General features: G+C 59.5%; 1 protein-coding gene across 1 annotated transcript in view; it reads right to left on the bottom strand.

The window, feature by feature from the left end:
- Positions 1-422: 422 nt before the first annotated feature.
- WNK3 (WNK lysine deficient protein kinase 3) overlaps positions 423-14,493 on the bottom strand; it is a 39,000-nt gene continuing 24,929 nt past the window's right edge. Inside the window, exons 13-24 of the mRNA XM_029913328.1 lie at positions 13,684-13,800; positions 10,557-10,712; positions 10,412-10,463; positions 9,210-9,305; positions 7,795-8,567; positions 7,107-7,197; positions 6,519-6,628; positions 5,644-6,098; positions 4,619-4,830; positions 3,404-3,505; positions 1,791-1,993; positions 423-1,296 (exon numbers count right to left, since the gene is read on the bottom strand). Coding sequence (XP_029769188.1) covers positions 967-1,296; positions 1,791-1,993; positions 3,404-3,505; positions 4,619-4,830; positions 5,644-6,098; positions 6,519-6,628; positions 7,107-7,197; positions 7,795-8,567; positions 9,210-9,305; positions 10,412-10,463; positions 10,557-10,712; positions 13,684-13,800 — 2,697 coding nt within the window. The 3' untranslated portion in view covers positions 423-966. The remainder of the gene's footprint in view (positions 1,297-1,790; positions 1,994-3,403; positions 3,506-4,618; positions 4,831-5,643; positions 6,099-6,518; positions 6,629-7,106; positions 7,198-7,794; positions 8,568-9,209; positions 9,306-10,411; positions 10,464-10,556; positions 10,713-13,683; positions 13,801-14,493) is intronic.

Raw genomic sequence — 14,493 nt, 5'->3', positions numbered from 1 at the left:
AAAGCAGGTTAGGCTGCTAAATTCAATTGAATTCAATGAGTTAAGCCGCTAAACTGCTTCTACCTTTGAAAATCCAGAAAAGTCCCTTTCGAAAATGGGCCTTGAGGCAGTATTTTCAAATGCGCCTAAGACAGAAAAACATTGGGAGCCAGTGCTTCCGAAAGGCTGGCTTTTCAAAACGAGGGCGGCTGGAAAAGCACAGGGTTTGGGTAGGGCCCAATTCACTGCAGCACTGAGGTGCGCACAGCCCTGTGTCAGTGTCTAATTTTGCACCTCCAAATCTGTGTCCCAGATGGGGTGACTGAGATTGGAAGAGATTTAAAATAGCCCCCTCCCAGCACCTCCCCCCACTCTGCAAGAATAACCAAACCAGAGCTCATTTCAACAGGAAACACACAACACCCCAAGCAGCTCTCAGCTGCTGGCTTTGCACGGAGCTGCCCTGAATTGGTCAAGGATGTTCCCGACCCAGCGACAGTATCGGTGAGATCAAGGAAACCCCAATCCCCCTGGCTCACGCTTGGAAGGAGGCGCTTTAGAACTCGGCAGAACCTAGCTGCACTGAGCAAAACATTTTTTCTTTCTAAACTTCCCAGCCGCGGCTCAAACCGACGTGAGTTCTAGGAGCACTTTTTCCATCAACTAACTTAAAAACCAAATCAGAAACTCCTCCCCACCGTCACGTCGGCCATTGAGAAGATGCAGGCGGACAGCTTCTCCGCCAGAGAGGGGTGAAACGGAGGTTTCTTTTCGAAGCCATCACGTCTCGGGGGCATGAGACGCAGGAGCCGAGCTCTCCAAAGCTGGTTACAAAATGCAAATCAAATCAAGTATTCCGGGAGGACAGGAACCGTGCCACAAGCCATTGTTAGCCGAGCCAAATCGCCTCCGCTGGCAGACTGGGCATCTCCACACGGTTTGCAGGCCACGACGGGGGAGTTTTGCCTCCAGCTCCCTGCTCCGGCTTCATTTGGGACCAGGCGGGATGGTAGCTGGGTTAGGGACTGGGGAGGCCGGGAATCCCAGCATGCTGCCCCCTGGCTGGAAGGGTCCAACGGGCGGGGAGGGGACGACCACCGACTGCGGAGCCATCCCCGAAATGCCCCCCCACTGCACTGGGTACGCCGCCCCTGCCATGGCATTGTACTGGCAGGCGTGGGGCACTCCGTAGGGCGGCAGGACGCCGGGGAAAGCCGGGAGGGCCAGGCCAGGGGGCAAGGAGGCCGGCACAGTCCCGCGGATCTGGGAGAGGGAGGAAATCCAGGTGGAGCTGTAGCCCACCGACGCCGACGTGTTCTGAAAGGGGAGGGGGAGAGAGAGCAGTCAGATGGGTCAGCAAATTCCAACCCCGCTCCCCCCACAGCGCCGGGGAGAGAACCCAGGAGTCCGGGCTCCCAGACCCCGCTGGTCTAACCCACCAGCCTCCACTCCCCTTCCAGAGCCGGGGAGAAACCCAGGAGTCCTGGCTCCCAGCCCCCCCTGCTCTAACCCACCAGCCTCCACTCCCCTCCCAGAGCCGGAGAGAGAACCCAGGAGTCCTGGCTCCCAGCCCCCCATGCTCTAACCCACCAGCCTCCACTCCCCTCCCAGAGCCGGGGAGAGAACCCAGGAGTCCTGGCTCCCAGCCCCCCCTGCTCTAACCCACCAGCCTCCACTCCCCTTCCAGAGCCGGGGAGAGAACCCAGGAGTCCTGGCTCCCAGCCCCCCGTGCTCTAACCCACCAGCCCCCCCACTCCCCTTCCCAGAACCAGGGAGAGAACCCAGGCGTCCTGGCCCCAGCCCCCCCTCACCTCACAGGCTTTGCTCCAGCTGTCCCCGTCCAGCCGGTGCTGGTTCTGTTTGATCTGGTTCAGGCTGGGTTTCAGGAGCGCGTTCCCGACGGCCTCCTTAGTCCAGTCGTCCACCAGCTTGTGCAGGTCGTCGGTGAACATCCCCTTCTTGCTGGCCGGGGACTGCTGGCAGGAGGCGGCGCCGCTGACGACGCACAGCTGCTCTGTCGGGGAGAGGGGCGGGGGGGAGTCAGGGGGGCGAGGGGCAGGGCGCACACAGCTCCCCCTGCTGGCCACGGCAGCGACACCCACGGCGAGCCCACGGCCCCGACTAGCCGCCGGCTGAGTACTTGGCCTTCACGCTGCCTGGAGACTGGGGCCAGCCAGTGAGGCGGGGCGGGGCGGGAATCTGGGATCCACCCGTCCGTCCGTCCGCGTCCCCATCGGCATCCTCTGTCCGTCCCCACCCGCGCCCCTCCGTCCGTCCGCGTCCCCAGGAGGGAGGGATGGCTCAGTGGTTTGAGCATTAGCCTGCTAAACCCAAGGCTGTGAGTTCAATCCCTGAGGGGGTCATTTAGGGAACTGGGGCAAAAATCTGTCTGGGGATTGGCCCTGCTTTGAGCAGGGAGTTGGATTAGATACCTCCTGAGGTCCCTTCCAACCCTGATATTCTATGATTCCTCCATCCATCCCCCCGACACCTCTTCCATCCCCCCACACACCCCCCCAACCCCTTTATCCATCCCTCGCATCCCCATCCAGCCACCCAAGAGTTTGATGCTGACGCCCATCCCCACAGTATCTGGGCGCCTTCCACGAGAAAGCGAGGGCAATAGCGAGGGCCCTAGCGCTCAGACGGGAAGCTCTGCGGGGGCAGGGGTTTTTTTTGTTGTGGGTTTGTACAGCGCCCGGCGCGGTGGGGTCCCGGGCCGTGGCTGGGGTGCCTAGGAGGTACCGTATTATACCTAATAGATACTGTACAGCGCCTGGCGCAGTGGGGTCCCGGGCCGTGGCTGGGGCGCCTAGGAGGTACCGTAGTACACCTAATAGATACTGTACAGCGCCCGGCTCAGGTGATCAGTGCTGCCACGGCAGGGTCCTGGGGTCTCTCATACTCAAACAGCAGCTCAGCCCCACTTTCAGTTAATGCCTCTGGGCTCGGTGCCAGGCGGAACTCGCAGGGCTGGGCAGGGGCCAGACCGCAGCATCCAACGCCCCGCCTGGGAGACTGGCGGGGCAGCCCCAAGGCAGGGGGCAGGGCCCAGACGCGTCCCCGAGCCCGAACCAACGGGGCTCTGAGAAGTGGGTTAGACAGACAGAACCAATTGTGGCCAGAGAAGTCGATTACGCAGACCCAAGAGGGGCCAGAGGAGTAAATCGGACGGACAGACCAACCCGCCAGCTAGAGGAAATTTCCCCCGGGCCAGGCTAGCAGGGTCTCTTCATAAGGGCGCCTAGCTCACACAAAGCGTCTCAACGTGCTTTACAAAGGGGCGCCAGTATCGTCACCCCAGTTTCACAGGGCAGGGCCGAGTGACTCATCTGAGGAGCCGGGAACAGAACCCAGGTCTCCCAAATCCTAATCTGGCGCTTTACTCCTTAGCGTGGGAACTGGCTAAGGGGCGCAGAGGTACCTGGGCTGGGCTCCCCTGGGGCGCAGCTCTGATGCAGCAGGCGGGCCTGGATGCTCAGCTGATAGTCAATCATGGAGGCGGCGGTGGTCGTGCAGCAGCACTCTGTGCGTATGGGAGGGAGGGAGTTAAAAATCAAGACGTAACCCTCTCGCTTTCCAACCCGTCACCTCCTGCACGCCACCAACCCTGGGCTACAGCTTAATCTGGGGGGTCAATCGTCCCCACCCCCCCACTCCATCCAAAGCCCTGCTGGGGTGACCTTGGGCAAGCCACGGCCTTTCTGTCCCTGTTTGTCCAGCTGTAAAATGGGGATACGGATACCAGCTTCCTCTGTAAACGCTGGCAGATTACATCGGGCGTACGTCGTTACGGGTGAGAGTCGTTAACCACTGGAACAATTCCCCACGGGGCGCGGCACGTTCCCCAGCGCTGGGCGCTTTTCAGTCCAGGTGGGCCGTTTTCCTAAGGGGTCAGCCCCTGGCCTGGGTCGGTTCTCAGCCAGGGCTACGCGTCCCCCTGGGGGTACTCAGAGGGCTTCCAGGGGTCCATCAACTCATCTCGAGATTTGCCTGGTTTTACGATAGGCTCCATGAAAAGCGCTAGTGGAGCCAGTACCCGCTAACATCACCCGGACAAGGCCTTGGTCACCCTGACCCGGCAGGGCAACAGTTCTATCCCGGGGGCTATTTTATAGCGCCATGGTACAGATGTGAACCTCGGCTGCGGCTGGGACGCTTGGGTATTTCTGGGTCTGATTTTGGAAGCAAGTCGATTTGAAGCGAGTTGAAACGTGGGGGGACACAAGCCAGATCAGCCTCCTGAGTGGGGGCCGGGCGTCTGGAACGGTTGAGAGCCCCTGGGACGGACGATCTGCTCTGAAATCCATGCACCTCGCTAGGAGCCGGGGGCCACTGTTCATAGGTTTGGCTGCTTCAACTTCCAGCCCTGGCCTGCGGGAGACGTTCGCCTGCTCCACCGAAGAGCCCGTAAGCTGTCTTTGTTTCCCACGCAGGCGGCATCGAGCCAGAGGGACCGAGCTCCCGGAGTCTCTCACGCTAAAGCCCGGTTTCAACCCTCAGCTCATCCCCAAGACTCATCTCTGGCCGCTCCCCTTCTAGCTCCCCCGTGCAACGCCCAGTCCCTTGCGATCCCCCCCGGGAGGCCAGAAGGGATGGGGGCAGCCCCACGCTGGCCGGGGCTCGTTTCCTGGCTTACCGGTGGCGACGATACAGTTCTCGGCGTGCGTCAGGACCTGTGGCCGGACGCGCAGTTTGCTTTTGAAGGAGCGAGGCCGGCGGGGGGAGGCGGGCTGCAGGGACAGCTCCGACAGCTCGGGCTTGCTGTCTTTGAGGGCATGCAGGCGTTTGTACAGCTCCTGCAGCTCCCGGCTCTGCTGGGCCTGGAGCGTCACCACCTCCTGGACGTGTCTGTGGGGCAGGAAAAGCCGTCAGCACGGCACCCCCAAACCCAGCGGGACTGGCGCTGCTCCGTGAGGGGGACCTGGGTTCTCTCCCCAGCTCTGGGAGTGGAGTGGAGTCTAGTGCTTAGATCCAGGCAGGCAGGAGTCAGGACTCCGGGGTTCTCTCCCTGGCTCTGGGAGCGGAGTGGGATCTAGTGGTTAGAGCTGGGGGGCTGGGAGCCAGGACTCCTGGGTTCTCTCCCCGGCTCTGGGAGCGGAGTGGAGTCTAGTGCTTAGATCCAGGCAAGCAGGAGTCAGGACTCCGGGGTTCTCCCCCAGCTCTGGGAGGGGAGTGGGGTCTAGTGGTTAGAGCTGGGAGGGGCTGGGAGCCAGGACTCCTGGGTTCTTTTCTTGGCTCTGCCACTTCCCCGGCCTATGCCTCTGTTTCCCCTGGTCTGTCTAGCATATTTAGACTGAGCTCTTGCCCCTCTCTAGGTGCGGCACCTGCCCGGCCCAGCGGGACCCCAATCCTGACTCTAGGCATTCAAGGAAGAACAGCGAAGGGTCCTGACAACACGCTCCCGGCTGGCTCTGAAAGGACAAAGCAGGACTGGCCCGAGTCTGCAAAGAGCCTGCGCCGATCGCTCCGTGACCCTGCCTGGGCAAGCAGCTGCCCTGTACTTCCAGCCCAAGCCCCGCTGCTCGGGGGGGCCAGGCCACCCCGCCCCCAGCCGCGGGCTGGACGTGTGGCAGGAGAAACCCTGGGCGAGGAGAGCCCTGGTCCTGCTGCAGGTTGTGGGAAGAGGGTTGGGCTGGCCAGGGCCGGACACGGCCCCCTTACTTCTCCCGCAGCCGCTGCAGCTCCACCTTCAGGTCCTCGTCCTCGAGCTCGGACTCGTCGTCGCTGCTCATGGGCGAGGAGGCCGAGAGGAAGAGGGAGCTGCGGCGCTTGGCCCCGTGGCAGGTGCGGTCCTCGGGCGCCAGGGGGCGCCGCTCCCTGCCGGACCCCAGGGTCTCCCCCGACTCCTCGGGGCCCAGCTCGCTATCGGAGCTGGGCTGCCTCCGGACGGGCCCCTCGGCCCACGGCTCCGTGCTACTCCCCGTGGCCGACAGCTCCTCCGGCTCCCGCTCCGGGGTGAGGGAAGAGGTGTCTGTCTCGCAGGCCGGGCTGGCCCATGGGACTGACTCTCCCGGCGGGGGGGTGCCTGGATCGTCCGTCTGACGCTCCTCCGCCCCAGCTGCGTCAGGCCCGGCGTCTGCTGCGCGGGGAACTGGCTGCTGCGGCACGGCGGTGACCTGGGACGCACAGGGATGGACAGCGTTAGCTGGGAAGGGCAGGCCCCGGCCATGAAGAGGTCATGCCTAGAGGTGATGGGAGGGGCTGGGAGTCAGGACTCCTGGGTTCTCTCCCCAGCTCTGGGAGGGGAGTGGGGGCTGGTGGTTAGACCAGGGGATCTGGGAGCCAGGACTCCTGGGTTCTCTCCCCGGCTCTGGGAGGGGACTGGGGGCTGGTGGTTAGAGCAGGGGATCTGGGAGCCAGGATGCCTGGGTTCTCTCCCCAGCTCTGGGAGGGGAGTGGGGGCTAGTGGTTAGAGCCGGGGGGGCTGGGAGCCAGGACTCCTGGGTTCTCTCCCTGGCTCTGGGAGGAGAGCAGGGTCCGGCTGGCTAGAGCCAGGGGCATGGGGAAGGAGCCAGGCAATGGCTGGCAAGGCCCACCTGGAAGCGGCCTCGCTGATAGGACACCGAAGCCGATCTCCATCTCCCACTGGCTTCGTTCTGCCCGGCCTGCTCGGCAGGCCCCTCTGTCCTCGTCTCCTCTGCCTCCGCTGCCGAGGGGCGCCACAGCGGGAAGAAAAGAGCAGAAACAAGGGAGGGCATCGCGGGTTAGAACCGGGCCGCGGGGGCCGCGCCTCCCAAGAGTGACACCGCGTCTGACACCCCGCCCCCGGTGCTAGCCGGTTTGCCCCCGCCCGCCCCCGCCCGAGACTGACACTTCTAGGTGGAATGGAAAACAATGGGGGGAAGCGGGGGGGAGCCCGAGAAAAGGAAAGTGGCGACGGCTGCGGGGTGAAATGACGCGGATGGAAACAAAGGGGCGCGGTGGGGAAAGAAATCAGAACGGATGCTTTACCTATGGTAGATCCCTGTCTCTAAGCACACTACCTTGACGGACTTTGGATCTCTTGAAAAAGCTGGTGGATTGCCGGAGCCTGAATGCCCAGCTTTTTAATTTGCGAGTCCAGGATTTCTTGCTAATAGGGTTTTTGAGACTAGGGCAAGTAAAGCTTAGGCCAAAATATCCACCTCCTGTCTGCAGATGAACGGCTCCGACGCTGGCCACCGCAGCGGGGCAGGCCTCGGGGTTCGGCGGGGAGGAAGGCTCCGGGGACGGCTCCTGAAAGAGACAAAGGGGAGGGAAAGAGAAAACCACAGCGCCTGAGTGGGACGGGGCAGCTGCAGCTTCGCAAGGCAAAGGGGACCCCTGGGACCTCGCGCATCAGACTTCCCTGAATTAATGGCTGGGTGCCCTAGAGTCACCGGGAGGTAGTGTGACCAGATGTCCCGATTTATAGGGACAGTCCTGATTTTTGGGTCTTTTTCTTATATAGGCTCCTATTACCCACCCCACCCCCGTCCCGATTTTTCACACTTGCTGTCTGGTCACTACCGAGAGGGGGCTCAGAAACCACCATCCTGCCCCAACTCAACTTTCCAAACCGTACCAGGCCCCCTTGTCGCTCCGCCATGTGCGTCGAAAGGACTTTCCAACAGGCTGGTGCATCGGAGGCCCCCGCTCTTGGCCGGGGGAGGGGTCCGTGCGGCCCCCGGCATGGGGGGGCCCCACTCTCGGCCGGGGGAGGGGTCCGCGCGGTGCCCGGCACGGGGGGGGCCCTGATCTCAGCCGGGGGTCGGAACACCTGGGCCCCAGCCCCCAATGCCAGCGTTGTGTCCCGGGTACCATACCCGCCGGCCCCCCACGGCCCATACTCACATGCAGACAGAGTTCCCTGGGTGCGACTGTGATGACGTCGGGGTCCTGGCTCAGCGTGGGCGAGCCGGCGGGCTGGCTGGCAGGCTCGGGGGGGGGCAGCGGAGACCCCTCGGAGGCGTCGGTCCCCTGGGACTCCGCCGGGCTCCCTGGCGCTCCCAGGGAGGGGCTGGCGGCTGGCGCTTCCGGCCCGGCACAAGACAGCGTATCCTCGGCCGAGGAGAGTGGGGACTCCGTGCTCTGCGTGTCCTTCTGGCTCTCGGAGTAGCTGTGCTCTTGGTAGAGCAGCGTCCTTAGCTTCTCGTCCAGGGTTTTGATTCGGTTGTCGACAAAATCCATCTTGGGTGGCCCCTCGCCGTCAGATTCTGGCACAGAGGGGGGCAGCGGGGCCGGTTCTGAGCCGGGCGTCTGGGCCTGCCCGGCCTTGGAGCTCGGAGAGGCGTCTCCTTCTTGTGGAGTGTGCTGGGACTGGCGCTCGGACGCCGGGACCTCGGTCAGGAGGGGTGGCTCGCCAGCGGGCACCACTGCCAAGCCGACAGGGCAGTCACCAGGCTGTGGGGCAGGGGGCTCTCCCGTCTCCGGCCCGGCCCAGCTGTCGTTGGCAGAGAGAGGCGCTAGCTTCTCTGCGTCTCCTTCCTCCAGCCCCTCGGATTTCAAGCCGGGGCACTCCGGTGCCGCGCTGTCCTTTGGGCTGGCGTTGGGACCCTGGCTCTCGGCAGCCAATGGCCCACCCTGGGGACACGTCTCCTTAGCGTTCTCCTTGTCCGGACCTGTAACTACCGCCGGGGAGAAACGTTACACCCCGACTGAGACGCTCGGCCCCTCCCAGACACATCGTCAGTAAAGACAGCTGTGGGGGTCTCCCCAAGCCAAGGGCCTAAGAGGGAGGGGCTGGAAGGTGAAGGGAGCTGTTGGGAATTTCTGTGGCCGAAGGATCTTCACAGAGACCCAGTTCTCTGCAGATTCAGGCTGCGTGACTATCAGGGACACTAACAGCAGTTCACCCCTCTCTGAGCAACTGGCTCAGGCTCTCTGCAGACTCAGGCAAGGTCACACTCGGGGCAATTCCCCCTTCTCAGAGCAACTGGCTCTTGACCCATTCCTTCCCGACCCTAAATCTGGCTCTTGGTTTGACCATGAGCAGGGGAGAAAGACCCACCGGCCAGGCATGCAGCCGGAGGATTCTCTGGACTGTCTCAGAGCATTGGCCCACCCTGTCCAGTGCCCCATCTTACCCCAGCTGAGACCAGAATCCAAACCTGGGCCCTTCACAGAAGCCCTACTGCGTGGGCTACAAAGGCTTGTGCCAAAGCTAAGAGAAAGCCTCTGGCCGGTTTTGACTCGGGCCTTCGCTCTGAATTGTTCGGCTCCCTCTGCTTTCTGACCTCCCGTCACCCATGGTGGAAGTCTCTGCTCACCGGGAACAGCCGGCGTCTGCCCCTCTCTGTTCCTTATTGTCTGATTGATGCAGAATCGCCAGCGGCCGACTGGAGAGGACTGAGGAGCGCACTCGTCTGGGGAAAGTCGAAAGGGGAAGCGTCACTTGTACCTACCAGCAGGTAAGTCTAGTGCGTTTCTGTCCTAGCTTATCGGCCGGCCAAAGCACACCCCTCCGCCTCCCACACTGTGGGTCTGGTTCGCCTGCCTTGGAATATCAGCCACGTGGGTCGGGCACAGCGAATGGCTCGTGTACGCAGGGCAGGGGGACGCCGAGGAGAAGCTAACTGCTTTGCTTGGCGCCAGCGTCGTTTGCTGAATTCGCCCTGACGACTGGTTTAAATACACGTGCGGTTGCTGTGTAGGACAACGGTGCTGTTTTGTACCGTGCTGAAGGACAGACTTAAGAGGAAGTGAATTCAAACAGTGAAATACACGACAGTGAAAAACAAGGACATTTCTCCATTAACGGAGTCACAGATTCATACGTTCCGAGGCCGGAAGGGGGCGTTGTGATCATTCACCTGGCCCCCTGCAGAGCACGGGCCGGAGAACGGCCCCAGAAAAATTCCTAGGGCAGATCTTTTAGGAAAACATCCCCTCTTGATTTCCCCAGGGTCAATGACGGAGAATCCACCATGACCCTCGGGAGATGGTTGCAGTGGTTAATGACTCTCAACATTAAAACGCGCCTCGTTTCCGGTCTGATTTCGTCTGGTTTCAACCTCTACCCACTGGATGGTGTTAGACCTTCCTCTGCTCGACGGAAGAGCCCGTTATTAAATATCTGTTCCGGATGTAGATATTTACAGATTGGGATCAAGCCACCCCTTCTCCTTCTCTTTGGTAAGCTAAAGAAATCGAGCTCCTTGAGTTAACCTCAGAATCCCCAAGGTCATTCTGCGCCCCGGAGAGAAACAGCACGAAATAGAGAAACATGAAACCGTACTATGAACCTCTCCCCAGAATAACACAGGTTGATCTTGCAATTGCTAGCAGGGCCTGGGAATCGGTGACAGCATGTCCCCCTCTCAAAAAAATTTGGGAGGAGGGAGGAGAAAGCAGAGGGTCAATAAGATTCATTTCAACAGAGAACCCAGGGAGGTCTCCCTTAAATCCAGCTCTCCGGGGCGCAAAGCCAAGCCAACACCCCTGTGTTTCAAGGTTCTTTAAAGGTACTTACTGCCGGTCTGAGTGGAGGCAGGGTTTATCTGAACTTGCTCGGACGACCCTGTCTGAATTAAAAACCGACAAGTCAATAAACAATGAAGCTTCGGAGGTGCCCACGTAGCCGAGAAGACATGCCCGAGATAAAGCATCGTTCTTACTTGGCTGCTGTTGGACTCGGAGGGAACGGAATCGTTGCCAGATGCTCGCTCTTCCACTGGCAGGCTTCGGAGGATCTCCTGAGCTTGGCACACGATGGCTCTCAGCTCCTCCACAAACTTCTCCTTCTCGCTCTCCAGCACAAAGTTATCTTCCACCTGATTGGGGGGAACCAACACCCAACAGTTCAATCAGCGTTTCCCAAAGCGTGGGACTCGACAGCCAGAGGACTGGACAAGTACCCGAATTGTTCAGCAGATTTTCAGCTTTCGCTTATTACAAAAGGAAGTGTCTCTAGCTCGTATTGCTGCAAAGGAATCTTCGATAACGTGCCCCGAGTCTGCCTGAGTCTGCAGAGAGCCTGAGCCGATTGCGCAGAGAGGTGGGAACTGGCCCCTTTAGCTATCTCAGTTGCCCAGTGACAATACCTTGACCCATTTCGCTGCTGGTCCAAGCATGTTAGGAAAGAGAGGAACAGCTCATACTGGGAGCAATGCCATCTGACAGCCGTTTGAAAAAGTGCTGGCTCGCCCAAAAAAGGGAACAGCTCTGACGTGGCAGGTGAGGAATCGTGGGAATTTCTAGGTTTGACTCCCAACTCTCAGAACTCCAGGGTCCCACAATGCACAGCAAGAGAAGTCCCAGAATGCACAGAGTCCAACAGCGAGGCAAAGCACCATGGAAGACCTGCCTAGAATCCACAGAGTCCAACGACTACCCCACACACACCCCAATTTTGTGAATCTAGCCCTTTAACAACGCCCCAAACTGATGTTGTCGATTCGCTGACATTTTTCATAATTTTCAGATTCGTCCTGACCTGCTTTTTTGGAACGGGCCAAAACAATCAGCGAGATGTAGTGAAACCAAGCCCTAGCGAAACGAACCGTCAGCTCCCAGGCCCTAGGGTGGGGCCCTCATCACCCGCTCCCGAGATCATCTACTCTCCACCTTGGAAAATAAGCCCAGGTGTGACACAGAGCCCAGGTGAGACCCTCAAAGCTCACAGGCACCACGGCACAACGCGCTAGACCAATCTCTGAGCTGCCCAGGACGGTGGGAAGACGTTCACAAAGGAAGTCCAAGGGGTACGGGTGTCTGCGTGGAAGGAAAATTCGTGGTTTCCCTGGCCGGAAGGGACCATTGTGACTATTCAGTCTGAACCTCCTGCATCCCGAGAACTACGCCGAGATCATTCCTGCTTCAACCAGAGCAGATCTTTTCGGCAAACATCCCATCTTGCCTGGAAGATTGTCAGGGATGGAGAATCCACCACATCTGGGGATCAGTTGTTCTGATGGTTACATTTCCCCCACTGTTATTTCCAGTCTGAATGTGTCTAGCTGCAGCCTCTGCCATTGGGCTGTCTCAGAGCGTTCTCTGCTAGGTGAAGGAGCCCGTTATTAATATTTGTTCCCCAGGTGGATCCATACAGAGCGGGATCAAGTCACCCTGGCCCCTTCTCTAAAGCTAAACAGATGGAACAGCTGGAGTCAGGTTTTCTAACCCCTGAATCATTCTCAGGGCTCGTCTCTGACCCCCCTACCCTCGACTATCCACATTCACCTTCAAGTGCAGGTGTGACGCTCCGTATTCTTTAGAGAAATACACTTGTGATACGAATCGGGCATAACTAAGATGTGTTTTATGCAGGATGGCTCATGTAAGGCATCACTGGAAAGGTTACGATGTACTGAAGGTGATTATCCAATTTGTATGTCTGTATCATTTCCGTATCTAAAGTTAGGGTGTGTGTACGTGGGAGCAGGGGCAGGTCCAGGCACCAGCATACCAAGCGCGTGCCTGGGGCGGCAAGCCGCGGGGGGCGGCGTGCCGGTCGCCGTGAGGACGGCAGTCAGGCAGCCTTCGGCAGCATGCCTGCGGGAGGTCCGCCGGTCCCGCGGTTTCGGCGGCAATTCGGGGGCAGGTACGCCGAAGGCGCGGCACCAGCGGACCTCCTGCAGCTATGCCGCCGAATCCGCGTTACCAGCGGACCACCCGCAGGCACGCCGCCGAAGGCTGCCTGACTGCCGTGCTTGGGGCAGCAAAATACATAGAGTCGCCCCTGCGTGGGAGACACCCACCAGACAACCGGCCATCAGCCTTGATGGGCCAGTAGGAAGAAACAATAAGACTTTGAAGATACTAATCTCTGTTGCTGTGACACTCCTAGGTCAGGTGGTCCTGTCACCTGGTACTAAACACCATCTTAACGTCTAGTGATTTTCCTCTAAAAGGAGGGGGAGGTCAAGCATGGGAAACAGAAGGTACCCGCCTTGTGCAAAATTCTATTCAAGGCTGGGAGGCAAGGTCATCAGCGCTCTCCCCTCGCTGCCTTCCTGCCCAAGAACAGTTACTTTCCGCAGTCATTCAAGAGACAAAGGAACTAAGCTGAAGGAAAGGCCAGGGCTGAGTCCAGACTGAGACCGGAGTCTAGTCTGTAAAGGGAATACCTGGAACTCCAAGCTACAGAAACGCTGCATCCTGCTAAGTAGGGAATTACATTTTGTAACCTGTTTCTTTTGAGTGTACTAAGCTTAGCTTGCGTGCTTTGTTTTATTTGCTCAGTAATCTGCTTTGTTCTGTTTGCTATCCCTGTAGTCAATACATTTATTTCCTGTTTATTTCAAAACCCGGTTTGTGCAATTCACGGCGGGGGGGAAGAAGCTGTGCGTCTCTATCTCCACATCGAGGGAGGGGGTGAATTTTTAAGAGCTCGCGCTGTGCAGATCTTTCTCTACAGTACAAGACAGTATTATCTTGGGGGTACTCTGCAGAGAGGAACTGCACTTGAGTGCTGGGAAATCCCCTAGCTGATTCGGGCGGGCTCAGTGGAACCCCAATATATCAGGTGGCATCCCAGAAGGGGGGTCCAACCCGTCACAGTGGGCACCAGAACTGGATGCAGGATTCCAGCAGCGGTCGCACCAGGGCCAAATCCAGGGGTAAAAGAACCTCTCTGCTCCGATTCGAGATTCCGCGGTTTATGCGGCCCAGGATCGCATTAGCCCTTTTGGCCCCGGCGTCGCCCTGGCACCTCGTGTTCGGCTGATTCTCCCCCACGAGCCCCGAATGTTTCCCAGAGTCGCTGCTCCCCAGGAGAGCAGGGCTGCAGCTGGGGAAACTCACCATGTAATCAGCAATATCCTCGGGCGCGTCTCCATCGGCATCAAACTTGAAGGTGACCATCTTGTTGTTGTGGGTCTCCAGCTGGCACTCGACCATGTTATCCCCAGCCGTGGACACCTGGGGACGTGAGCAGAATGCCAGCGTTTTGTGGGGGGACCCGATTCCTGGGGGGGTGGGGCAGGCTAAGGGAATCTCGGGGAGCGAGGGGAGGAATGTTCGGCTTTTAAGACCGACTTTGAGACTCCGATATACCTGGTGGCCTTCAGTACCTCCCCTGAGCCAAAGCAAGCCCCTCGTAGATTTCAACGGCTGTGGATCAGGCCCCAAGACAGCCGTCAGAAAGTCCGAGAGCGGACATGGAGTCCTACAGCCTGACGGGGCTTTGAAGGACGAGCACACGTGACGTTCAGTCCTGCTTAACTCCACGGCCAGCCTCCTGAGCGTGGGCACCGTCACGCCAGGCCAGTCCCAGGGAGACCAGCATCAATCAGACGGACCCATTTCAGACCTCGGGAGACTACACTGTTATGAGCACGAGAACGCCAAGGCCCAAGCGACGGCAGGGAACTGATAAGGTGAGCTGTGGCTAGGTGATCTCAGGAAGGTGAGCCTGCCCTGCCCCCCCTCACAGAGGAAAGCGACCTCCCAGCTCCCAAATCACCCCCGACCCCCCAAAAAAACCCAGCCGTAGCAAACTCGGGACAAAACCTGGGGAGTCAAAAATTCAAAAGCACCCAAGTGACTTAGGAACCTGCTTTCAAAACACACCGATTCCCACATCCCAGGGTCAGAAGGGAGCGTTGTGATCGT

Source organism: Terrapene carolina, unplaced genomic scaffold (assembly GCF_002925995.2).
Source record: "Terrapene carolina triunguis isolate 2854851 unplaced genomic scaffold, T_m_triunguis-2.0 Scaffold588, whole genome shotgun sequence".
Lineage (NCBI taxonomy): Eukaryota > Metazoa > Chordata > Testudines > Emydidae > Terrapene > Terrapene triunguis.
Note: the sequence above shows the minus strand (reverse complement) of the source record. Positions and strands in the feature narration are given on the sequence as shown.